General features: G+C 40.3%; 2 protein-coding genes across 4 annotated transcripts in view; one reads left to right on the top strand and one right to left on the bottom strand.

Annotated features, from left to right (window-relative positions):
- Positions 1-402: 402 nt before the first annotated feature.
- RENBP (renin binding protein) lies at positions 403-13536 on the bottom strand. The gene is made up of 10 exons (XM_034434228.2): positions 12640-13536; positions 11666-11741; positions 10659-10734; positions 8552-8724; positions 7545-7769; positions 7375-7456; positions 6095-6270; positions 5858-5989; positions 2745-2835; positions 403-970 (listed from the first exon to the last, which is right to left on the bottom strand). The coding sequence occupies exons 1-10, from the start codon at positions 12741-12743 to the stop codon at positions 885-887; spliced, it is 1221 nt and encodes a 406-aa protein (XP_034290119.2). The 5' UTR covers positions 12744-13536; the 3' UTR covers positions 403-884.
- LOC117675515 (ras-related protein Rab-7a-like) overlaps positions 8195-24946 on the top strand; it is a 19319-nt gene continuing 2567 nt past the window's right edge. Inside the window, exons 1-5 of one of the 3 annotated variants that reach the window (XM_034434229.3) lie at positions 8195-8246; positions 16222-16287; positions 21019-21145; positions 24139-24357; positions 24617-24742. In XM_034434229.3, the coding sequence (XP_034290120.2) occupies positions 8242-8246; positions 16222-16287; positions 21019-21145; positions 24139-24357; positions 24617-24742 (543 nt within the window). In that variant the 5' untranslated portion in view covers positions 8195-8241. Of the gene's footprint in view, positions 8247-15884; positions 16014-16155; positions 16180-16221; positions 16288-21018; positions 21146-24138; positions 24358-24616; positions 24743-24946 lie in introns of those variants that run through there. The other 2 variants (XM_034434230.3, XM_087886569.1) reach the window with 2 other exon arrangements.

The following is a 24946-nucleotide window of genomic DNA, read 5'->3' as shown; positions in this document are numbered from 1 at the left end:
ACCTAGTAGTATGGTTAACTTAAGGAAGAAGCACTATGTAGAGCTAATCTTCAACTTACAACCATTCATTTAACAACTACTCAAAATTATGACAGTGCTGAAAAAAAGTGATTTACAACCACTCCGTACACTTATGACTGTTGTAGTATCATGTGATCAAAGCATCCCAGAATCACGATTGCATTTGCAACTTTCCCAGGAAGCTTCGAAAAAGAAAAGTCAATGGGAGAAGCTGACTTTGCTTAATGACTACTACATGATTTAATTAATGACCATGGCAAAAAGAGACATAAAATCAGGCATAACTCACTTAACCACGATGCTTAGTGATGAAAGTTCTAGTCCCAATTGTAAGTTGAGGTATTTATGCCACACTAAGCACACTAAAATAGAAGTGGGATATTTGTTTTTGACAACATTTTGTGTCTTTATTGCACAGATCTAAATGAAATGGCACGTTTGGCAATGACCAGCAAGTAAATCATGATCAGGGAGAGAGAAAGCAGAGATTAAAAATATTTCCCCACCCCAATAGAAAATGCAAATAATTGTTACATTTAACCATTTATCTGCTCTTTTAAGTAGTGTATAAATGTGGCTCTGTACACTCTGATTTATTCATAATGGTGTTGCCAAGTTTAGTCAGATTACAGATAAAAAAATAACTGACCAGTTTGAATCTGAAGTGAGAAATGATAGGGACTTCCTTTTTCTAAAATATCTAAAAGCAAAAAATCACAAGTAAAAATAGATGTTTGGCTTCTAAAATGAGACATGGGTGGCTTTGAGGGGTGAGTTTCAAAATGATCAGAAAAGATCATTTTTATAATTAAACTCGCCTGAGGGCAGAAAATGCAGCCTTTTACAAAAATCAAAAGAACATTTTATTTCTGAATGGTGGATTTTGTTTCCAGCAAGGATTTCAGAATTTCTTCACACATATAGAGAGCACGAGGGACATGGAAACAACCTGCAAAGAGAAAAAAGAAAAGGGTTTATCACTAAAGGGTTTAACCTCATATACCTGGTCCCCTGTCTGGTTTTTGTATGTTCTCCAGAGCTCCTTTCACCACTACAGTACTGCCAAAATCAACAAAATGCTTTCCTCTTATGGGAACCATAAAATCAATAAAACTATAAATCTGTCAGAACAAAAAAGGCAGACCAGACCAAGAAATAATGCCATATTTAGGTCATATTGTAACAGCCATAGTAACAGAATCTTGCAAGTCTGAATGTGCTTCCCCACTCCCTCACTTCATCTTCAAGTGAGCTAGGTTTGTCTGAGTTATTTTTTTGGCTCAGACTCAAACCCCTCTTTTATGACCATTGCCTTGGTAGCAGCTTTTCCTTTGATCTCCAATGCCATCCTCTATGCTTTCTAAGCCCTAAAATTGTATATAAACTTGTTTATTTTAAAATGTTGTCTACTCTCTCCTAAATTAATTAATCCTATATAATTTGTAGAATTGTAATGGATGACATGAATATTTATGGTACCATAAAGTTGTTAAATGTGGATTTCAAAAATAAAAAGTTCAACAGGGGCCACAGAGAGAAAAAAGTATGGAAAGGTTTTCCCCGTGCATCCATGTGTGAGAGGCAGATGCCAACTGCTCTATTCTTATAGGTATCTTCCTTTTCCTTCCGGAGGAGCAGCTACAACTTTCTTTTTCCTCATTAATACCGTGTTTTCCCAAAAATAAGACCCTGTCTTATATTTTTTTGAACCCTGAAATAAGCGCTTGGCCTTATTGCCATGTGCTCAAAAGCCCCATTGGGCTTATTATCAGAAGATGTCTTATTTTGGGGGAAACAGGGTATAATATTTTCTGCAAATCACCAAGTAGAAAAAGGTACAGGAACAGACTTCGAGAAAAAACCTTGAAAGATAATAAACATAGCAGGGAAACTAAGGAGGAGCACTAGGGACATTGAACTGTTTTTGGAGTTTGCTTAGTTATTCATCTAATGCTTGCATTTTCTGTATCTCTACTGATAATGATTGCTAGTTTTCCTACTGGCTTCCTATAACTTGGTTTAATAGTCCTCTTCTTTAATTACTCATTTCACTATTGTCTGTATTTATGATTAACATCAATGCTAGGTTTTTACTAAGAGCATGTTTTCCGACACTATTTTGCTCCAACGTCCTGTTTAAAGATGAAATGTGGAAAGCAAAATGGTACCTTCGCATTCAAGACCAAGTGATGGTTCTTTAACTAACTGCCCTTGGTGTAACATTCACCAGGGAGGAAGGGGTGAATGGAATCCCAGGAAGAGATCTGTCAGACTAAGATTGTGTCTTGTTGATGGACAATGTACAACAGCAGGACACTTTCATGAAGGAAGTGCAAACAGGGATAAGGAAATGAATTATGACTGAAGATAATATCTGTACCTCAGAGATGAATTGTGGAGTTCTTGGTGTTCTCCAAGCATGGTTATTTGCTTACAAACACTTCATTATTCTACTAGGTAACATTATCAGTTCAAGTCTTAGCCCTTCCCCCCTCAACTTATATGCATTTGGACTATGTCTTACATATATTGCAGGGAAATAAGAAGTACTCTTGCTTAATTACTTTTTGCATTCTATGGTGGAGCTCACATTTAATTTTATTTTTATGGTTCTATAGTTGAGCTCACAAGTTATTTTATTTCTGCTGATTTCCCATTTACATAGCTACCTTTAGGCTAAAACCTCCCCGGCCTTATTATTTTTATTTATTTGTTTGTTTTACCTTTAAATGGCCCTCCTTTGATTGTGAGAGCCACCTTCCCTTCCTGGCTCAGATACCCAAACCATTCTCCCGCTAGTCCTGGATCACGAAACTAAGGAATAAACAAACAAGATAGCGATTATGCTACGTAAGATGGAACAACCAAAGAGCAGGACAGAAGTGGGGAACAGTATGCTGGACTAGGATAAAGGGGAACTAAAGTTCAGTGGACATCTAATACAAGTAGTCCTTGACTTGAAACCATTTTTTAAATGAACCTATGAAGTTACAATTGCACGAAAAAAGTTACTATTTTTCACACTTACACCATTGCCGCATCCCCACACTCACATAATCAAAATCTGGATGCTTGGCAATTTATTTATGATGCTTGCAGTGTCCTGGGGTCATATGCCTTTTGTGATCTTCTGTCAAGCAAAGTCAATGGGGAAACCAGATTCACTCAACAACCATATTACTAACTTAACAACTGCAGGATTCACTTAACTGTGGCAAGGAAGGTTATAAAAGGGGGAGCGGAATTCATTTAACAACCATCTTGCATAGTAAAAGAAATTTTGGACTCAATTGAAGTCATAAGTCAAGGACTACCAGTATATTATGTATGAACACTGTGAAGATAACATACAATTATTTCATATATGCTGTCAATTCTGGATATATTACAAGGGCACACAAATAGGAGCCACACTTTCAAAAATGATTGTTCCCCAACTCCTGCACTCTATATTATAATTTTTATTATTTTGCATATACAGAAATGTTTGTTGTCTTTAACAGTGCAAGCCTAATGAGAGTAATAAACAAACATGCACACCCAGTAGATACTAGACATCTAAGTGTTGTATCTTATGATTTATGATTAATGTATTTTATGATGATTATGATCATGATTTATCACATGTTGCCTGTATGTACAGTGAGAGTTTATGCATCAGAGGCAAATTCCTTGTGTGTCCAATCACACTTGGCCAATAAAGAATTCTACTCTACTCTATTTGTGATCAAGTAATAATATTGCTGTGTTGCAAAAGGATTTGTTCTGTTACAAACAGCAACAGGATAATGAACCAGCATCCTGCTGATGTTCCCAGTATCTATTTAGGAATCCTTCCAGAATTTATGAATACTAACCCTTCATGGTTCTTTGTGCTATGAGCAGGAAGGATGTGAGAAAGCATGAAACAGCATTGTCTGTATCTGAAGGCTAAAGATAACAGAAGAAATGATGATAGAAATTGTCTAGTACAATCTGGAGGATTCCTAATAACTTCAAAGTCTATACAAAACACATTTAAGGCTTCTAGTAACAAAAATAATGGGGGTGAAAAACAAGCTACATTTGTAGAAAAAGCCAAAGTACACAATTTTTATTTTGATTATGAAAACTGTGATAGTGAAAATGCTAGACTAGCACAGGAGTTCAAATCCTCACTAGTGATAGAACCTCACTGAGTTAACAATGGGCCATTACTCTCTTTCAGCTCAGTCAGCCTGAAAGAGGGAGTTGTTGTAGGGAAAAATGCGAGAAGAAAATGCTTTGTGTGTTGCCAAAGAGCTTTGAAGGAAAAATAGACTGTCTATAAAGCTAAAAACATAAATAACATCTCATTCTTATCAAATACATTAGGGTGTTGACCAGGGGTGGGTTCTATTTTTTTTTACTACCGGTTCTGTGGGCGTGGCTTATTTTATGGGCGTGGCTTGATGGTCATGTGACAATTATTTAGGATTTGTTTATGTTTATGTTTTATTAAATTTATATACCGTCCTACTCCCAAAGGACTCAGGGCGGTGAACAGGCACAGAATAAAATACATAAATACAAAAGTCAGAAACAATTTAAAACCAAATTAAATAATTTAGAGACAATTAAAATCCCAATAATTTAAAACAAATTAAAATTTCAGTTTAAAAATTTAAAAGAAAGGGGAGAAAATTAGGTCAGGCTGGCTTGCTGGAATAGGAGGGTCTTAAGAGCACGGCGGAAAGTGCGCAAATCCGGGATCCTCCGTATCTCTGGGGGGAGCTTGTTCCAGATAGTGGGTGCCCCCACAGAGAAGGCCCTCCCCCTGGGGGCCACCAGTCGACACTGCTTGGCTGACTGCACCTGGAGGAGCCCCTCTCTATGAGAGCTTACCGGCTGGTGGGAGGCTGTTTGTGGTAGTAGGCGGTCCCATAAATAACCAGGTCCTAAGCCATGGAGCGCTCTAAAGGTGGTAACCAAAACCTTGAAGTGCACCCGGAAGACCACCGGGAGCCAGTGCAGCTCGCACAGGAGAGGTGTCACACGGGAGCGCCATGTTGCTCCCATAACCACCCGTGCGGCCGCACTCTGCGCCAGTTGGAGCCTGGATTTACCAGGCTTTTCACTGCTTGCAGAGCTGTACCGATCTACCCATTTATTTTTGCAGGCACTGGTCTACCCATTTATTTTTGCAGGCACTGATCTACTCATGTATTTTTGCAGGCACTGATATACTCATGTATTTTTGCAGGCACTGATCTACCCATTTATTTTTGCAGGCACTGATCTACTCATGTATTTTTGCAGGCACTGATCTACTCATGTATTTTTGCAGGCACTGGTCTACTCTTTTGTTTTCTTTACTGATCAGCTGTAGGGCAGCCCTTTGAAGCCCCGTGGCAAGAGTTTAAACAGTTTTTTTCCCTCTAGCCATCAGCTGGGATTCAGGAGGCAGCAATAGATTGGGGGTGGGCCCAAATAAAAAGTAAGAATAACGCGGGGGGGGTGGGGGGGAGGGTGTGGAGGGATGGGGGGGCAGAACTGGTTCGGTGATGTCATATCGTCATCGCTACCGACTCGGTGGAACCGGGCGGAACCTACCACTGGTGTTGACGTTCTTCCAGATACTAAGCAAACAATCTATGCTCATACAAAACTATATTCAGTCCATCAAGGCTAACATTGCTTATGAAACATTAATAGCAATTTTCCAAGGATTCATGAAGTGTTTTCATGAAGTGAAATTGCAGAGCATTTTCTACCTCTATCTCTATTTCCCCATCTCTTTCCTAACTAACTGAAATACATCTATTTCCCGAGGCTAAACTGATTCCATGATTCCCAGCTTTCAGTCCTCAAAAGGTACCTTAGCAAAGGTGTAATTGGCCACTTGGTGAAACAGCTCCAGAAGCTCTTGGTCTTGAGTTTCAGCAAAACCCATCAGGAATGCAACCATGGCCTCTGTGTGTGGCCACCAAAGTTTCATTCTCCACTCTAGCTGCAGAAAAGAATGAAAGGAAAATAGAAAAAAAGAGTCCCTAATGTTTGAGGGTGGGGTGAGATTTTTAGCTTTGTGGTGAAAATAAGACTTTATGGTCTATACCTGAGTGGGGCAGAAACCATCAACATCTTGGAAGGCAAAGAGTCCACCATGCTCAGGATCCCAGCCTGAACGGAATGGCTGTTTCATGAATTTGTCCACTGCTTGAGACTGGAGGCCTGAGTTAAGCTGGCGCATGGCACAACGGAGCAAGAACCAGCCTGCTTCAATTGCATGACCTCAAGATGAAAATGAACAGGAAGGAACAAACCAAATCATTCAGAACATCTAACTCCTAATTACAGTCAGTTCATAAATTAGTACTAGACAAACTGTGCCCCATTAGGTCATTCGTTTCAGAGATATCTCCTTACTGAAACAGAAAAACAGAAAGACCAAGAGTAGGCAAAAAAGCAGTGGGAGTAGGGGCAACTTCCAACTTCCTGCCAGCTTCCTCATTGAATTTTCTTGGGGGAATCTGATCAGAAATTTCCTTTCCTTCTTCCTTTCCCTTCCCAGAAGGGAGATAAGTGACGGCTGCTGGATGTGGGAGGGATTGCAAGACTGGCTAGGAAATGTTCAAGGAAAGTTGAAAACGAAGATCACGTGACAGCAGCAGCCAGTGTTGTCAAAATGTGTTGTCCTATGATGCACCATTTTGCCCATTTCAAGTTAAACGTCAGGACAAGAGTTTTAACAGTACTGCATTTTTATGGAGAGAGAGCTCTGATGTCAATCCTGGGAACTGTTGGAGCCACTCCATCAGTTTAGGAGTTACAGCCCAATGTACTTCTACCACAGCTGGGACCACTGTGGCTTTTATTTTCCACATCCTCTCTGATTCTTCCTTCAGACCTGGTATTTCTCCAGCTTCTTATACTCCTTCCTGATGTTGTTGTCACTTAGTAACATCTATCACTACTGCTATCCTCTGATCCTTGTCTATTATATGCAATATTTCTGCATATAGTAGTGCAATATTAATGCAATATTGGTTTTTCAATTCAATTGTATAGAATGTGAAGGATGTGTGTGTTTTATTTTTATAGTTATAATGTACACTGAAGATGGCATTTAATTTCGTTGTACGAGATGCAATGACAATAAAGTAAACTACTATAAGAATCTCTGTGTGTGTTTAATAAGATCATACCCTGTTTCCTCGAAAATAAGACATCCGCTGATAATAAGCCCAATTGGCTTTTGAGCGCATGGCAATAAACCCAAGTGCTTATTTCAGGGTTCAAAAAAATATAAGACAGGGTCTTATTTTACGGGGAAACATGGTATATACATTCTATATATTTCAAATTAGAGAATGCAAAAGCATCCTCATTTTTTACCAGGATTCTGCTGTCTTCCCAAACACCCTGGCAATTCCTTGCCATCTTCAGAAACATTCTCCAAAACTGCACCACCATTCCTCTACAAGAAAATAAGATGGCTGGTAACGTATCAGAGGTGAGGCAAACATGTTTATGGAGAGGGAAGCTGACTACACCCATTTCTTTACCTGAAGGTGACTCATTATTCTTTGAGCAGACCAGTTGTCCAATTCCTTGAAGCGATTTGCAACCTCCACATCTCCTTCTGACAGCTGATCTACCAAGTTGAGGAGCATCATGGGGACGGCCATAGAGTCATGTGGGACAGCACCGGCCAGCTGTGGACGACCCAACTCAGAGGGATCCTCTCTCACCCAGTGCACGATGGCTTCCATCATTGAAAGGGCCTCCCTCTGCCAATAGGAATACCATTATAACCACAGTTTTATCTTTCAAGTATAGATTTTCTATTCCTGAGTTCCTGTCTATCCCCAGAGTAAACAAGAGCTTAATTCTACAGGCATGGGATCAAACCTCATAGCATAGAGGTTGCTGAGCAACATGTGGTTTGAGTCTGTCTGGGCTCAGAACAGCATACACAGGCTTACCACATTTTATTCACTTTCAGGAGTTTTTTGTTTATATTGGGATGGAGTGGGATAACATTGGCATCTGCCCAGCTATTCAACTATAGGAGAAATTAAATCCTGTAGCTCTTCTTACAAACCACTACTTATAAAACCAAGCATTATTCCTGCAAGACATCATTTCAGTCTTCTGACAGGCCATTTCCCATAGAGATCATTGTGGATATTCTTTCCCAGATTCTATCTGTAGAACCCACGTATCCATAGAGACAGGAAGACCGTCTCTAACTGCAGCATCATGAGGTAAAGCGGGCCTACCCAATTTATACCACTTTAACTATATGCATTAGAAGTTGTGCCTGGTTTCAGGAAAGGGCGCTAATCAGAGGGAAGGAGAATAAACAGGTTTGAAGACCCATGTTGGTCTCCAGCAGCCTTTCCCAAGCTGGCTCCCTCCAGATATATTAGATTATAATGGAGCCAATTTTCACCAGTCCCAACCAGAGACGTGATCGCTAAAATTAGGCCAAGAGCACTGGAGGGTGCCAAATGGGAAATAGTTTTAAGAAAGTAACGGGAACTTTGATATTCAGCTCTCACAGTCTGACCTGATAATGAGATTCCCCTGTAGCTCGACCAAGTTCATCCAATGCAAGAACATAAAAACACTCGCTAAAAATGGTACGCTGGATTTTCACAGGCCGGCCATCACGGGTCAGGACAAAGGCACATTTCTGGGAAGGTGGAGCCACTCGTGCATGTCTCAGCAGGAATTCTCCTCCTTGAGAAAAGAAATGGAACTGGATATCTCACTCCTATTTCTTTTAGCTTGTGCCCAGAACATGAGCTCAACCCATCCCTTCCTCTTTTTATAAATGCATTTCTTATTAAACTCTTCACAGAAAGCTAGCATGGCAGGAAAGTCAAGTGAGTGAGCTGGAATCCAGAAATAGCTTTATGGTGAAAAATATCAGGCTTAACAAAAGTCTCCTGTACTATATTACAACTCTGCAATTTACTTTGTTTAATTATTTTTATAGCACCTTTATTACTTTTGCAAACAACTCAAGGCCACAAACACACCTCCCTCCTATTTCCCCCCAACAACAGCCTTGTGGAGGTCGGTTGGACTGAGATAGATTGACTAGTCCAAAGTCACCCAGCTGGCTTTCATGGCTAAGATGGGACTTGAGCTCAGGGTCTCCTGCTTTTTAGTCTGGTGCCTTAATTACTAGACCACAGTCTACAGTTTGTCTACTCAAAACAGTTCAACTATAAAGGTTTACCTTCAAGGTTGTTCCTTGGATTACTTAATGAATGTAAATGTTATTACTATCCAATGTATGATATTTCACAAAATCCCAGAATGTAGAGTTGAAAGAGAGCACATGGATAATTTATTTCAACCTTCTGCAATGTGCAGGAAAACCAAGTACACCATCCTCAAGAGGTGGCTGTCCTACCTCTTCTTTAAAACCCTCAAAGATGATGAACCCATAACCTACTGTCAGGAAGTTTTTTTTTCCTTTACATTTAAATGAAATTTAGTTTCAATTTATATTCAGTATTTCTGGTCCTAGTGTCACTGCCCATGGAAAACAATTCTTGATCATCTTCCCTACAGTTTCCCTTTATGTGCCTATAATATCTTCCCTCATTTATCTTTTCTACAGACTGAACATCCCTAGGTCCTTTAGCCTGTCCTTATAGGGCATGATCCTCAAATCCATGTATCATTTTTGTTGTTTTCCTCAGAATCTTTTCTAACTTGTGAATACCTAACTGGAAATACAGATACCCAAAATTATATACAGCATTCTAGATCAGGTTTCACCAGTGCCAAGAAGAAAGGAATAATGACTTCGATGCATCATTGATACACTCTTTTAATTGGATTGGATTTGTCTTTCTAGCAGCTATTTTACACTACTGAGTAATGTTCAGATTACTGGTGATGACCATAGCTCAGTGTCTTCTTCAGATAATCCATAAATCCCACATTTTGTATATTTGTCCCTCACATCCATTGCTATTCCAAAGCATTAGATCTTTCAAGATTATCTCCTCCTTCCTAACTTACCTAGCCATTCAACCCCTCATAAATTTTGAAAACTTACCCTGAACATCAAGGCTTCTCGATTTGTTTAAGATCAGTGAAAACATCTTTAATTTTCAAAGCATGTTGTGGGCACTTTCTCAAAATAAATGTCATAATTAGCTTCAGAAGCAAATGAGGGATTTTCTCATATCATTATATCCCCTTAAAACTTTTGGGATATGCTGAACCATCTAAATTGGGGTGTCAAACTCAATGTCATGTCGTCATGTGACATATCATGAATTTTTTTCCCCCTTCACTAAACCAGGCATGGACGTGGCCAGCGTGTGACGCATCTGGCCGCGGGCCACGGTTTGACACCCCTAATCTAAGTACTCCTTTTTTCCTGGTTTGTGAACACACTTCCAAATAAAGCACTCAGTTGCAATCCCAAATTTTTTATTTTAAAAAAACGCTTTACAGTAATCCGTAAGCATTATTATCAGTAAGAGTTAATCTTGAGGGTGGCACTTTGCTTTGGAAAATGTTGCCTTTTCACTTTATTTTCATTAATACATACTAAAATTAGTGGGTCAATGGAAGTTGGCTGTGTGTTCATTTAAAGCCCTAGGCTCTTATTCTGATAATATAAACACAAGCATAGCAAGGAAATTTACCTGCTTTTGCTGCCTGTAGTAGTTCTGGACGCTGGAATCTTGGTACTTTTCGATACAACCGGCTATACATCCATACCTTGGAGGAAAAGATTGCAGAAATCCAACTGAGTTTTCTGGTATGGGTATGACCCACCATCTAGCCAAATGTGGTAAATCTTTTTCTTGCCAAGAGCCAATCCTTTGGATGAACAAGGAAACAGCTGGCCCTGCAGCTCAACATGAACAAAGTTTACAGGATTGCTCTCTACTCTCTCATCTACTCTATAACATTTTTCCCTTCCAGGGTTAATGTCTGCCCTCTGCTTAGTGCTAAGAATGATGCTGGGATGTGCTTGTTTATAGTTATTCACTAACCAGCCCTGTATTTAACTTCCAAAGTAGAGATGGGGGACCTGTGACCCTCTACACATTGCTAATTACAATTTCTTATTGGCAGGGGTTATTGGAAAGTGTTGTTCAACAATATCTGGAGGGCTCCTAGTTCTTTTCTTCTGTTCTAAAGAAATATGTGAAAGCTCAAGACATTAAAAAACATTTTCTTGAGTATCATTATTCCCACAATCTGCTAAATATCTTACCCTGCTTTGTGTGCATCTGTTTAATCAAAATCTTAGGCTTACCCATGCCATCCAAAAGCCCACAACAGTCATCAACCTAAGTTTATGCAAATCATGTGTAATTTACAATAAGCTTTTAAACTCAAAATTATGGCTGCTCCAGGTTGAAATAATGTGATATTTCTATAGCTTTGGTTGTAAGAGCCAAACACAATTAGAAGTAGCAGCAAATGCTCTGTCTTTTTGGCTTAATCTATTTTTCATATGTACTTGAATCTTTTTATCTTTTTTATCCATCCCTTCCAAATGAATCATGAAGCCAAGATTCAACGAATTCCTAAGGCCCACATTTTCTTGATTTATACTAAGAAAGCTTGTCTGACTGATCAGTTGCTTCAGTTTACTTTCCCAACTTTCAATGGGGATAAGAACAGAAAATCTGAAAGTTACCTGTCGACCTTGCAACCATACATATTTCAGATCATCATAAACTTTTCCAGTCTGGTCCAGACATGTAAAAAACCCTCTGGAAAAATAAAAGAGGCAGCAGCAGTTAGAAAACCAGAAAGAGACTGAAGGTTTCCTTAGCTTGGTTTCTAGAAGTATTATACTACAACTCCCAGAATTCCTAGCCAGCAATTTAAATATCTCTGAGAAAGAAAGGAGGAACTAAACAGCAATTGCCAGAAACTGCGTGAACAGGGTAATTAGCAATAAATTTTCAAACGGAAGGCACCTGTAGCTGGCTTCTTCAAGTAGCAGGAGAAATAAATTATCTTAGTAAATTCTGGATACTACTGAAAAGGAGAAAGAGCTGAGCCACATATTATTGTTGTATACATGATGTACAATAACAATAAAGGCTTTGAACTTATGTCACAGTTTGCTTCTCCATGTTTTGCTGAAGAAACCATCTTTAGTGATGTTCATTAAAAAATCACTAATCACAGGGAAAATATAAATTAAGTTTAGCATGATGTGTGAATCCAACAACAGCCAGATCGTATATATGATGCATCATGAATCCAGAGTATGCTGGATATTAATGCCTATTATTCCCAAGTAATCATCGGGAATTGCTAAGAACTAAGAGCTACAAGCCTACAGTGGCTGGGCCATATAGGAACAGGATCCTCTCCTTATTTTGAAAAGGTCTCTTTCTTCATCCCTTCCATTTTAACAGTGTTTACTTAAAAATAGCAACAGTAGCAAGCATACGGTTACTATTCCTTTCAAATATGTTTTTAAAAATAATTTAATAGTAGGTTATATTCGCATCACGCCCGGTCATCTGGACTACCATTTACTCAACTCGTCTGTGAACTCACACGATCACGCCCTGTATTTATTATAAACCAACCGCATCGCCTTGGCTTGCACTGCACACGAAACCGAAGAGCTGCCTTTTACAGATCGAAGCTCACCCATATTCCTTATCATGGGAGTGCCGTAGCCAAAAATCCACCACCGAGTCCAGCTCTTGAGAGATCCGTTCCTGCCAGTTGTGCAGCGTTTTCTGCCAATCCATTTCTGCTGCTTGGTCTAATTTAGCTCTGACAAATCCAGAGATCTGTTGTTGCCGCTAGTGAAGCAAATCGAGGTATCAGCACATTCTTGTATGTGTCCCAAGTTATATTTTTAAATCTAGCAAAAGTTTTGCAACCAATTAGTGAGTCGCTGATCATATGATTGCTTGAGTCACCTGATCCTAGTCCAAAGGAGTGGAGGACGAGTTGGTTTGGTTTCTTTTTCCTAGAATCTTTTTTAACCCTAAAATTGCTGTAAATTGCTCTCGAGCCTGGCAGAATAATAACAAAAAAACAAGATAATTGCTATCTTGCACTTTTAATTCCCAGGCCCGCTGATGTCTATAAAACTTTCCCTTCTAAAATCTACAGAACTGTTAGTCGATTCTTTGTGTAGAGCATTTTAAAGCACTTCGGGAATCCGTACAGAGCAACTGATTTTCTAACTCTGGGCATAGAGACTAATCAGAGAAGCAGCGATTTATTTAAGCCAAGGGCGGGCAATGAAGATTTATTCCACTGACTCGCCGCCGCGATTCCTTGTGTGTAAATCAACAAAGCGTTTTCCACTTCGAATGATTGAGTAATGGTGACAACCGGCAGCGATTTTTTTTCCCCAGTCTAAAATTAAACTGGTGAAAACAAAGATGGTCGAGAAACAGAAGCAGATTTAGGGTATCTGCGCAGAGATCTCCCTGCTTCCCTCCCTTCTCATTTTTTGCCTTCCTGAATCTTTACTCAGCTGTGTTCCGCTGTGGGCTTGAGCTGTGCGGAAAAACAATGTATCGTATTCATCTGAAAAAAACATATCATAGATTTAAAGTGAGCCTACCACTCCCAAGTAAATAGATGGGGGAATCATCCCCGACTAAGCCAATAGTGTCTGGGCAGGCAGAATTCCTCCTCACATTAAAAATGCAGAAATCTATTTTTATTCGCATTAGGCACACTAAAGCAAAAAAAAACACCACCACCCCAACGCGAAAAGCACTTCTGTACCGGAAGTTAAATATAGTTTGCACATGCACCACAACGCATGATAGATGCATTTATGGGTTGAATTTTGTTATGCTTTTGTGGTATGGAGAGCTGGAACATCTCATATTCTTGCTTCTTGGAAAGACATGCATACATTTCTGAGTCAGGATAGAAAATAAATTTCCCATGCCTAGTTCTATACAATGCAAGCAACCTCCCTTTTATTTACTCACTATTTAATACACAGTATAACATTTAAAAGGCATTTTAATTTATAAAACTTATGGAAATCAATGGGAGTAAAATCATCCATTATCTTTTATCTAAATATAATCAAAGTTCTTTGGGGCAGAGTTTGGATCCCTTGTTCATTCTTACATTACCCAGTTGCAATGTACTATAATGTCAGAGGAGAGTTATATTCGTTTAGGAAAGTCCCATATATTTCAAATGTATACTGTACTTGGCCATTTCTGTAGTAGAAAGAAAAGGCTTCTGTTTTAACATTCTAACTTTTTACAAGCATGATTCTGTTATTGTGCTTATAACAATACTGTAAGGTAAACTATTATTATTACTAAGATCAAGGGGGTGGGGCAGATTGGGAAGGGCAGGGCAAGCTATGAGCTGTGAAGGGAATCTGTTAAAGGCATCTCATATTGAAGCTTTCCTTTGGAACAGCCTTCACAGCAGCATACCAAACACCCTCGTTCAGAAAAAAAAGGCTGCTAAGGAAGAATTGCATACAGGTAGTCCTCAACTTATGACTATAATTAAGCCCAAAATTTCTGTTGCTAAGCAAGACAGTTAAGTGAATTTTGCCCCATTTTACAACTTACCTTGCAACAGTTAAGTGAATCTCTGCAGTTGTTAAGTTAGTAACACAGTTGTTAAGTGAATCTGGTTTTCCCATTGACTGCTTGTCAGAAGGTTGCAAAAGGTGACCCCGTGACAACTGTTGTAAATATGAGTCATTTGCTAAGCGTCTGAATTTTGATCGCACAACCATGGGGATGCTACAATAAGTCATAAAAATGCTCGTAAATCCTTTTTTTCAGTGCCATTGTCATTTTGAATGGTCACTAAATGAACTGTTGTAAGGTGATGGCTACCTGTACTGTGTATTCATCTCCCTATCCTTAGCCCATTCCTGGAAATTAATATGCACTGGTAAACTCAATCATGGTTCATTGCTTTTTCTTGATAATCCAAATGAGTGGCCCAAGGCAACTTCTTCCATTAGGCCTAAGGGGGAGTCAAGGTAACACAAGGCTTTGCTGCCCTTGGCTTTATGCATAGTAGGAGACAACATGGTAGCACTGTGGACCTTCCTTCAGATCAAACAGCTTCTTACCATCCTTCACTGCATCCTGATTTAGGAGTGGTGTTCAGTTTTCCAAGAAAGGGATTTTCAAACAAGTGACCAGGAGGCCACCATTCCTCTTTAATGTCTCAGTTGGCTCAATGGCACACTATTTAGAACACAGATTGGTTCTGCCAAGTGACAAAAGAAAGTACAGGTAGTCCTTGACTTACAACCACAATTGAGCCCAACATTTCTGTCGCTAAATGAGAAATTTGTTTGAGTTTTGCCCCATTTTACAACTTTTCTTGCCCCATTTGTTAAGTGAATCAGTGCAATTGCTAAGTTAGCAACACTGTTGTTAAGCAAATCTGGCTTTCCCATTGACTCTGCTTGCCAGATGGTCACAAAAGGTGATCACCAGGACACTGCAAGCGTCATAAATATGAACCAGTTGTCAAGCATCAAAATCACATGATCATGGGGATGCTACAATGGTCATACGTGTGAAAAATGGCCATAAGTCACTTTTTTCCCCCAGTGCTGTTGTAACTTTAAATGGTCACTAAATGCACTGTTGTAAGTCGAGGACTACCTGTAGTCTGCACTTGCTCAGGAGCTATTTAAACGTTCTTCCCCCTCTCAGAGCTCCTGGAGTAAGTCCTGATACTGAGGCCTGGAAATAGGTTTTGAATGCAGCCTCTCTAGCAGACAAGACGATCCAAGCGGATTCCCCCTTTGGCCAATTGCTCCTTCCAGGCTATCGGCTGCTGGGAGAAACCCTTTTCCCGCCGAAGGACAAACCCCGGGGATTTCGTCAGGGAGCCGCTGCTCAGCCCTGAATCCCAGCAGCGGCAGGCGTGGTTGGTTGCGCGCGCTCGCAAGCACCTTCTCTTGCTCCTGGGAGGAAACTGTGAGGAACGACCTCCTTTGGCAGTACTTTCCCTCCCTCGGAGATTCTGGAACGAAAAGGCAGACGGGTGCTCTCGGAGTAAGAGAGCCACCATGGGGGAAGGGAAGGGAAGGGGGGGCCGACAGAAATTGAGCTTTAAAAATAAGACGCCTCAAGTTTTCCTCTAGGCTACCGCTTTCTCGCTGCCGTCGAAAGACGGGCGACCGGATTCCGGGGGAAGCCCCCTCCCCACCTCCCGGACCAGGTGAGGTGGCAACGCCTGAGCCCCCAACTTCTCTTTTTTCAGGTTCTGGCGGAGACGCCCCATGTTCAGACGTTCACACCTCAAAATCCTGCTTATTGGGAATTCAGGGTAAGCCACCGACAGCACGAAGCTTTTTTTTTGGGGGGGGGGGGGAAGGGCGCGCGGACATCATACCCCCCTCCCCCTTGGAAAGACAAAAGTCCGGAGAGCGCGCAGGAACCGGACGCCCAGCCTGTGTTTGCTGAGTGGGTGTGTAGGCTGAAGTAAAGGCACCTGCTGCCTTCTCAGGGAAGCCGCAGCTCTGGAAGCTGGAGAGGGAAGAGGGACGCTGAGGTCACCTCCCTATCCTACTGAAGTGGATCTGAAGACTGAGGGCTCTTCCTCCCTGTACTCTTAAGCACAGCCTGAACCTATCTGGCAGACTTTATCTTTTACAGGTAGTCCTCGACTTACAACAGTACCTTTTAGTGACCGTTCAAAGTTACAACAGCACTGGAAAAAAGTGACTTATGACCGTTTTTTCACATTTGCAACCGTGGCGGCATCCCCAGAGCAAAATTCAGACACTTTTGGCAATTGACTATGACAGTTGCAATGTCCTGGGGTCATGTGTTCACTTTTTGTGACCTTCTTACAAGGAAAGTCAATGGGGAAGCCAGATTCATTTAACAAACTTGTTACTAACTTAATGACTGCACTTAATGGTGGCATGTAAAGGCCTAAAACGGGACAAAATTCACTGAACAAATGTTTTCACTTAGCAACAAAAATGTGGGGCTCCATTGTGGTAATAAGTTGAGGGCTACCTGTATATGCTCATAACATTCAGGGGTGAAGTCCAGCAGGTTCTGACAGGTTCTGGAGAACCGGTAGTGGAAATTTTGAGCAGTTCAGAGAACCAGTAGCAGAAATTTTGAGTGGTTTGGAGAACTGGCAGATACCACCTGTGACTGGCCCCCGAGTGGGGTGGGAATGGAGATTTTGCAATATCCTTCACCCAGGAGTGGGGAGGGAATGGGGATTTTGCAATATCCTTCCCCTGGAGTGAGGAGGGAATGGAGATTTTGCAGTATCCTTCCCCTGCCATGTTCACAGAACCGGTAGTAAAAAAAAATGGATTTCACCACTGATAACATTGTCTTCCTCTCATTCCCAGTCCTAGCTGAGGCAGGTTAAAATAGACTTTCATCAGTTTGTGCAAAACAGGTGCACCTGATAATTCTGTCTGTCCATGGATTAGGTTGGTGCACAGCCCCCAAACTCAAACCTGCTCCAGAAAGAAGCGTTTTGAGTGGACAGAGGAGGAAAATGGCAAGACCCACAGAAATAGAACAAACGTAGGAGATTGGGTGGCATATGAAGAAAAGATGGGTTGCTGATGGAAGGGCTGATGGCAGGGGTTAAGGCTGACTCTTTTAGATGGTTGATGACATCATCTACAACTAAATTTCTGTGATCCCACGTTGTATTCAACCCTTCATCCCAGAGGATACAAATGCTTCATGTTATGACTAAATTGAGAGCCAGTTTGGTCTAGTGCAGGGGTGTCAAAATCGTAGCCTGCGGCTGGATGTGTCACACGCTGGCCACGCCCACGCCCGGTTTAGCGAAGGGGCAAAAAGTTGCAATATGTCATGTGATGATGCAAGTTTGACACCCCTGGTCTAGTGGTTAAGGCACCAGTCTAAAAACCTAGGGACTGTGCATTTTAGTCCTGCTTTAGGCATGAAAGCTAGCTGGGTGACTTTAGACCTGTCATTCTCTCTTAGCCAAACTTACCTCATAGGTTTGTTGTTGTGGGAAAAATAGGAAGGATTACTTAGGTGTGTTTGTCACCTAGAGTTATTTATAAAAAAATAAAATGGAGGGAAATAAATGAGGAAAAAAAGGAGGAAGATAGGAAGATTAATGGGCCACTGGACAGGCACCGCACAGGAGGAAAAGAGAAGAGCAAAGCAACCCAACCTGGCATCATTCGCCCTTTGAGTCCTTTCTGGAGTAGAAGAGGAGCAACTAAAATGACCTCACCTGCAGTGCTCATGAGGATTCATCCTTTCCAAGTAACATATTTTATTAAAAGGCATACACTTTTGTGAGCCACAGCTCACTTGCATAGAGAGGTTAGACTGCTGTAGGATTTAAACTGGAATGAGGAAGAAAGTGGGAAGTTGGATTATGCAGATACAAGGTGAGACAAATTGTAAGTATCTCATCAATTAACTGCTGTATTGGGTTAAAAACCTTTGCATTTGTTGAAACTTTGGGAAAAATCTTTTGATGTGAGTTTAGCAATCTCTTGCTCAATTGTGCTGTTCAAGATTTCTTTTTCTTAGAATGCTTGTGAGATTTCTAATGAGTGTCCTGGGAGGCTGAAATTATCATCTAGTACTTTGTTCATCAACAGAATTAATGAACACAGCATGACATCAGGACTCAAAGTTGAATTCATTAATTCTTTTGCACAGAGTTTGCCCTATGTGCTATTGGAGATGTGGAATTGTATCCCAACTGAATCTCTATCTAAATGGAGGAAGTAATTGCATGAGTTGAAAATATTATACTTGGCAATTCTTATCAGCCCCATACGACATGGTAACCCACCAGAAATGATGAGAATATAATTAAGAGTATATAGAGGGCATCCTATTGATGAAAGCAGAGAGGTTTCAGTTTTTCATAACAAATATGACAGTGAAAGGGAAGAATTTTCAGGAATACTAGTCTACAACTCTGCAGCAGTACCAAATGTTCTAAAAGATTCCATGAATCTCCTCATATCTGTTACAAAATTAGGCAAAAATTTGTCTTGCAGTTCTACAGACCTATTAATTTTGCTGTATAAATTTTAGCCCCATGCACCATTTTATCTTCTCCCATTTAGGATTTGAAAGGCTACTTCCTTCTCTTATAATCAATGATCAGACATCTTTCAAAGAAATTTTTGATTTTTCTTAGGAATTAAATTGGCATTCTTCCTTGAATCTTTGAGCTCAGCTTATGTAGGTACATGCTGCTCTTTGTACAAACCAGTGTGTGCTGTGTTTAAGCTGCCTAGTGTTTGGAAGATTTTATTTTGAGAGGGTTGAGTAAATTTACATGCTTGTTTCTAGCAATAGCAGAAAGTTATTTTGAAGAACGCCAAGAATCTAAAGACCAGCTCAAATAGCTAAGGTGATGCTTTGGAGAGTTATGATATCCCAGCGGAAGAGATGTGAATATGCAAAATTCATCATTACAATAAAAACCCTCAAATTTGGTGTATGTGTGTGTGGTGGGACTATAATATTCTGAATTATCAACAGTCCATACTGGAAATCCTACCACTGTTTGAGAAAGCTAAAGTGGAACATGCTTATACATAATTATGTCCCTCTACTATAGAACTAGAGTATAATAGTATACTGAAAGTGCAAGATTCTAACTACTTATCTGCGATTTAAGAGACTGATTTTAACTAAACTTACTTCAGAGAAGAATTAAGTTTAAAATTTTACTGATCATAGAAACAAATAACTCTCTTGGATGCTAAAATTCCTTGAAATCCTAATTGGTGTTCCTTATAAGTGCTTAAAGTGGCATTTAAAAATTAGTTGATTTTTAAGATAAAATGCCTTTAGTGCATTTCTTGCACTAAGATGCAATTGCTTCTCCTATTGAAATAAATAGGGCTCCAGAAAATCTGAATTTGACTGGATCATATCCCTCTTTTAGCAGAAAGTTTACAATATTGCTAAATGTATTGGTATGTATTTGGTACTGTTCATCATGAAGGTTTCACAATGTAACAAGAAAACATAGATGTATTATAAGATCTTTTTGTTTTGATGGGACAGGAAGAAACATAGTTAAAATTATTTTTAATGCTTCATCCTCAGAGGAAGCAGTAGTAAATTTTTTTTAATGAGTTTTTTTTTCAGGTGTACGTTTTAAATTATTCATAATTTCACAAAATCTGCTTTTGAACTAAGCTTTCTGAATAGAATTGTTTCTTCTGCATCTGATTCTGCTATTATAATTTGGCTGTTGCAATATTATAGACATCTTAATAAACTAAAAAAAAAATTCTTTTTTCAGATAAGAGCTGTATTCTATCTAAAACAGCGGTCCCTAATCTTTTGGGCAGCGGGGACCAGTTCTGTGGAAAAAGGTTTTTCCACGGACCGGAGGAGGCATGATTTTGCATGCTGCCTGCATCCTGCGGATGGGGCTTCACTTGTTTGCACAGTCCGGTTGCTGGCATGCCATGGACTGGTTTTGGTGCTTGGACCGGGGGTTGGGGAGCCCTGATCTAAAACACTTTGTAAAGAAATGTTATTTTTGACAACCTAATTTAACATATTCTTGCCTACGTTTTATCAGACATTCTCTCTGCAAGCCTTCCCCAAATCATAGCCTCAAACTTTGGAATTATGAAGTCATGCTAGCTAGGATTATGAGAACTCATGAGAAGTAGCTTGGGGAGGCTCGAGTTTCTATATATTTACTATATGTTTATATTTATATCATTAAATATATGGCACTTGGCATCCAAAATGCATGTATCTCTCAATTTTATCCCAACAGTTTTCTGAGGAAGGTTGGTTGAGAATAATTGGCTTAATGTGGCTCATTGGTTAACTGGGAGTGTCAGTAACTTCAGCAGGATAGTCAGCCTTTCTCCCCACTGGGCCTAACTCAATGGGCCACAATTCCTGTGATCGTAGTACTCTTGAATCTTCATGCAACACAGCTTGGGAAATAATGTTCTTCCTTGATACCAACCAGTCATCTATTGATTAATGGGAGGATGGGTAACTGGTCTGCTTTCAGGATCTGATGCCAGTGTTGCCTTCTCCACAGGGTGGGCAAGTCTGCCCTGATGAACCAGTATGTTAACAACCGCTTCAGTAGCCGTTTCAGAGCCACCATTGGAGCGGACTTCCTCAGCAAAGAAGTACACATTGATGGCCGCACCCTGATCGTGCAGGTAGGCCTGATACAAGGCAGATTACTGACTACCCTTTGACACGCCTTAATCAATGTAAATGTTCTCTTCCCATCATTGAATAAGCCAACTTTGGTGTTACCAAGCCTATCTTTTGTATGAAACACTATATAGTCAAAAGAGAATCTTGTATATAACCCCTCACACGCAAACAAAATGGTATCAGCAAGCCAGACTGAATATCAAAAAATGATAAAGGGTAAGAAGAAATGCAAGTAAAAAACTCCCATAGTTTTGGGGGAAGGGGGAAGGAACCCACAACAGTCCAGTAATTAATCAGGTATTCAGTGTGCTCACAGTGGTGACCGTTGAACTGTGGATGGCAGAATATTTAAAAGTTAAAACAAAGCTCAACTTTTTTGTTGTTTTGTGAACTGAGAAGCTCCACATTAAATATTTTTTGTGGAAACATTCCACTTGTCTCAACTTGTAAGACAAAAAGAAAATGTGCTGTACATGTATGACTCTGTGATCTCCATCAGAACAGGCATGTATATTATCAGAACAGACATCCATATTTTATCAGATACCTCTAATATACAAAAGCGTCCTCGCTATAGCATTATTTTGCCATTAGAAATATTCTTCAGCTGCTAGATGTACTGTAGATATACAGGTGAAACTCAAAAAATTAGAATATGGTGCAAAAGTTCATTTATTTCAGTAATGCAACTTAAAAGGTGAAACTAATATATGAGATAGACTCATTACATGCAAAGCGAGATAGGTCAAGCCTTGATTTGTCATAATTTTGATGATTATGGCTTACAGCTCATGAAAACCCCAAATTCACAATCTCAGAAAATTAGAATATTGTGAAAAGGTTCAATATTCTAGTTTCAAAGTGTCCCACTCTAATCAGCTAATTAAGCCATAACACCTGCAAAGGGTTCCTGAGCCTTTAAATGGTCTCTCAGTCTGGTTCAGTAGGAATCACAATCATGGGAAAGACTGCTGACCTGACAATTGTGCAGAAAACCATCATTGACACCCTCCATAAGGAGGGAAAGCCTCAAAAGGTAATTGCAAAAGAAGTTGGATGTTCCGAAAGTGCTGAATCAAAGCACATTAATAGAAAGTTATGTGGAAGGGAAAAGTGTGGAAGAAAAAGGTGCACAAGCAGCAGGGATGACCGCAGCCTGGAGAGGATTGTCAGGAAAAGGCCATTCAAAAGTGTTGGGGACTTTCACAAGGAATGGACTGAGGCATCAAGAGCCACCACACACAGACGAATCCTGGACATGGGCTTCAAATGTCATATTCCTCTTGTCAAGCCGCTCCTGAACGATAAACAATGTCAGAAGCATCTTACCTGGGCTAAAGACAAAAAGAACTGGTCTGTTGCTCAGTGGTCCAAAGTCCTCTTTTCTGATGAGAGCAACTTTTGCATCTCATTTGGAAACCAAGGACTCAGAGTGGAGGAAGAATGGAGAGGCACGATGCATAAAGTCCAGCGTGAAGTTCCCAGAGTCTGTGTTGATTTGGGGAGCCATGTCATCTGCTGGTGTTGGTCCACTGTACTTCATTAAGTCCAGGGTCAACGCAGCCGTCTACCAGGAGATTTTGGAGCACTTCATGCTTCCTTCCGCAGACGAGCTTTATGGGGATGCTGACTTCATTTTCCAGCAGGACTTGGCACCTGCCCACACTGCCAAAAGTACTAAAACCTGGTTCAATGACCATGGGATTACTGTGCTTGATTGGCCAGCAAACTCGCCTGACCTGAACCCCATAGAGAATCTATGGGGCATTGCCAAGAGAAAGATGAGAGACATGAGACCGAACAATGCAGAAGAGCTGAACGCCGCTATTGAAGCATCCTGGCCTTCCATAACACCTCAGCAGTGCCACAGGCTGATAGCATCCATGCCACGCCACATTGAGGCAGTAATTGATGCAAAAGGGGCCCAAACCAAGTACTGAGTACATATGTATGCTTATACTTTTCAGAGCTCCGATATTGTTCAATGTACAATCCTTGTTTTATTGATTTCATGTAATATTCTAATTTTCTGAGATTGTGAATTTGGGATTTTCATGAGCTGTAAGCCATAATCATCAAAATTATGACAAATCAAGGCTTGAACTATCTCGCTTTGCATGTAGTGAGTCTATCTCATATATTAGTTTCACCTTTTAAGTTGCATTACTGAAATAAATGAACTTTTGCACGATATTCTAATTTTTTGAGTTTCACCTGTAGAAATAATAGTAAACATACTTGCTTCCTTCATTTTCTTATTTCTACAGCTATACAGTATAGCAATCTCAAATAAGCAATAGCCCAATTCTTGGAAACTTCAGCTTTAGTATCTAAACTAGCTTAGCTGGCTATACTGGCTGTGGCACATGGAAGTTATGATACACCATCTCTGGAAGATGGGTCTACTTAAAAGTGCTTATAGTTTACACTAAGGGCTTTATAGCTGTTGAAGCAAAGGAAGCAGTTCAAGCAAAACTTTCATTACATGTGTTGTAACCATTATCTGAGCTAACATTAACAACTGCCACATGCCAGAATTTATCACTAAATATCAAAACTTGGAATCACAAGCTAACCTTTCATTCATTTTTAAAAATATAAAGAAAGCTAGAGCACTCAAAAAAGGTGTAACATTCCTAAAGTAAATATATCAGCTAATTGTCTTGAGGTCTATCTTAAGGTTGTCAAACTTGTGTCGTCACGGCATTGTCATGTGGCGTATCGCAACTTTTCCCCCCTTCACTAAACTGGGTGTAGGCATGGCCAGCGCAATGCATCCAGCCTGGGGGCTGCAAGTTTGACAGCCCTGGTCTAGCTTGACCAGTCTTAAGTATATGGGGCCTTTCAAAAAAAAACTTTTCATTCTGCACTAAAACGTTCATGGCAAAGAAAATTTAGCTCATCCTGTAATGATGCATTTTCTCATCTTGCCCACTTAAATTCCTCAGTACTTGAGCAATCGGATCTTCTCTCTCTTTCTCCCTGCCTCAAGATCTGGGATACAGCTGGTACAGAAAGGTTCCATGCCCTGGGGACGGCCCTTTATCGGGGATCCGACTGCTGCCTGCTCGTCTTTGATGTCGCATCTCTCTATTCTTTTCAAGCCCTTGAGAAGTGGCACAAGCAGCTCTTGCTGCAGATTGAGCCAGAGGAAGAACCCACTTTTCCCATTGCCATCATTGGAAACAAGACTGACCTGGAGAACCGTGAGGTATATATCAAACACAGTGAGAGGATAGATTGCAGCTACTGTGCAAAAGCTCATGTAGCGCCCAACTTAAGAACGAAGGGGTATTTTAAAGATGAGGAACAGAGCCTTGAATGAAGAATCTGGATAGGTTTTGATGGCAGAGGATGCAGATACAGAACCTACGGAAGAGGTTTTACATTTGTAGGTTCTATTTTTAGTTTAGGGTTGCAGACAGGACTGGGAAGAGGGCAAAGTATGAAGGTATCCTGTCTTTAAGCAGGTTTCTTCAGAGGAAGCTGAAATGTGGAGCAGGCTTCATGATGCTACCTACTTTGAAACCAGTGCCAAGACAGCTGCCAACGTGCAGGAGGTGTTTGAATGGGCCATACGGGCTGTACTGAAGAACGTAAGGAATGCATTCCCTCCATTTCCAATTTTAAAAGCTTTAAAGCATGGCTATTCCTTTTTATAACTCCTGGATAACCCAACTGTGTGCCATCAAAATATGCTAGCAAAATCAATACGTGAAACAGCTAAAGGCAGTTAGAATGCCTTAGGCTGAAAAAAATATTAATACTATTAAATAATATGTTGCCTCCAGCCACAACAG

The sequence above is a fragment of the Pantherophis guttatus genome, chromosome 2, assembly GCF_059756535.1.
Source record: "Pantherophis guttatus breed Tessera chromosome 2, ASM5975653v1, whole genome shotgun sequence".
NCBI lineage: Eukaryota > Metazoa > Chordata > Lepidosauria > Squamata > Colubridae > Pantherophis > Pantherophis guttatus.
Note: the sequence above shows the minus strand (reverse complement) of the source record. Positions and strands in the feature narration are given on the sequence as shown.

What these genes read in the sequence shown, in the direction of transcription:
- RENBP (XM_034434228.2), bottom strand. Translation starts at nt 12,743, where the DNA reads ATGGATTGGCAGAAAACGCTGCACAACTGGCAGGAACGGATCTCTCAA. An exon ending in CAGGGGAATCTCATTATCAG is followed by an intron (nt 7,770 to 8,551) that starts GTCAGACTGTGA and finishes TCCTATTGGCAG; the next exon opens with AGGGAGGCCCTTTCAATGAT. An exon ending in ATGGTTTCTGCCCCACTCAG is followed by an intron (nt 5,990 to 6,094) that starts GTATAGACCATA and finishes TCTTTTCTGCAG; the next exon opens with CTAGAGTGGAGAATGAAACT.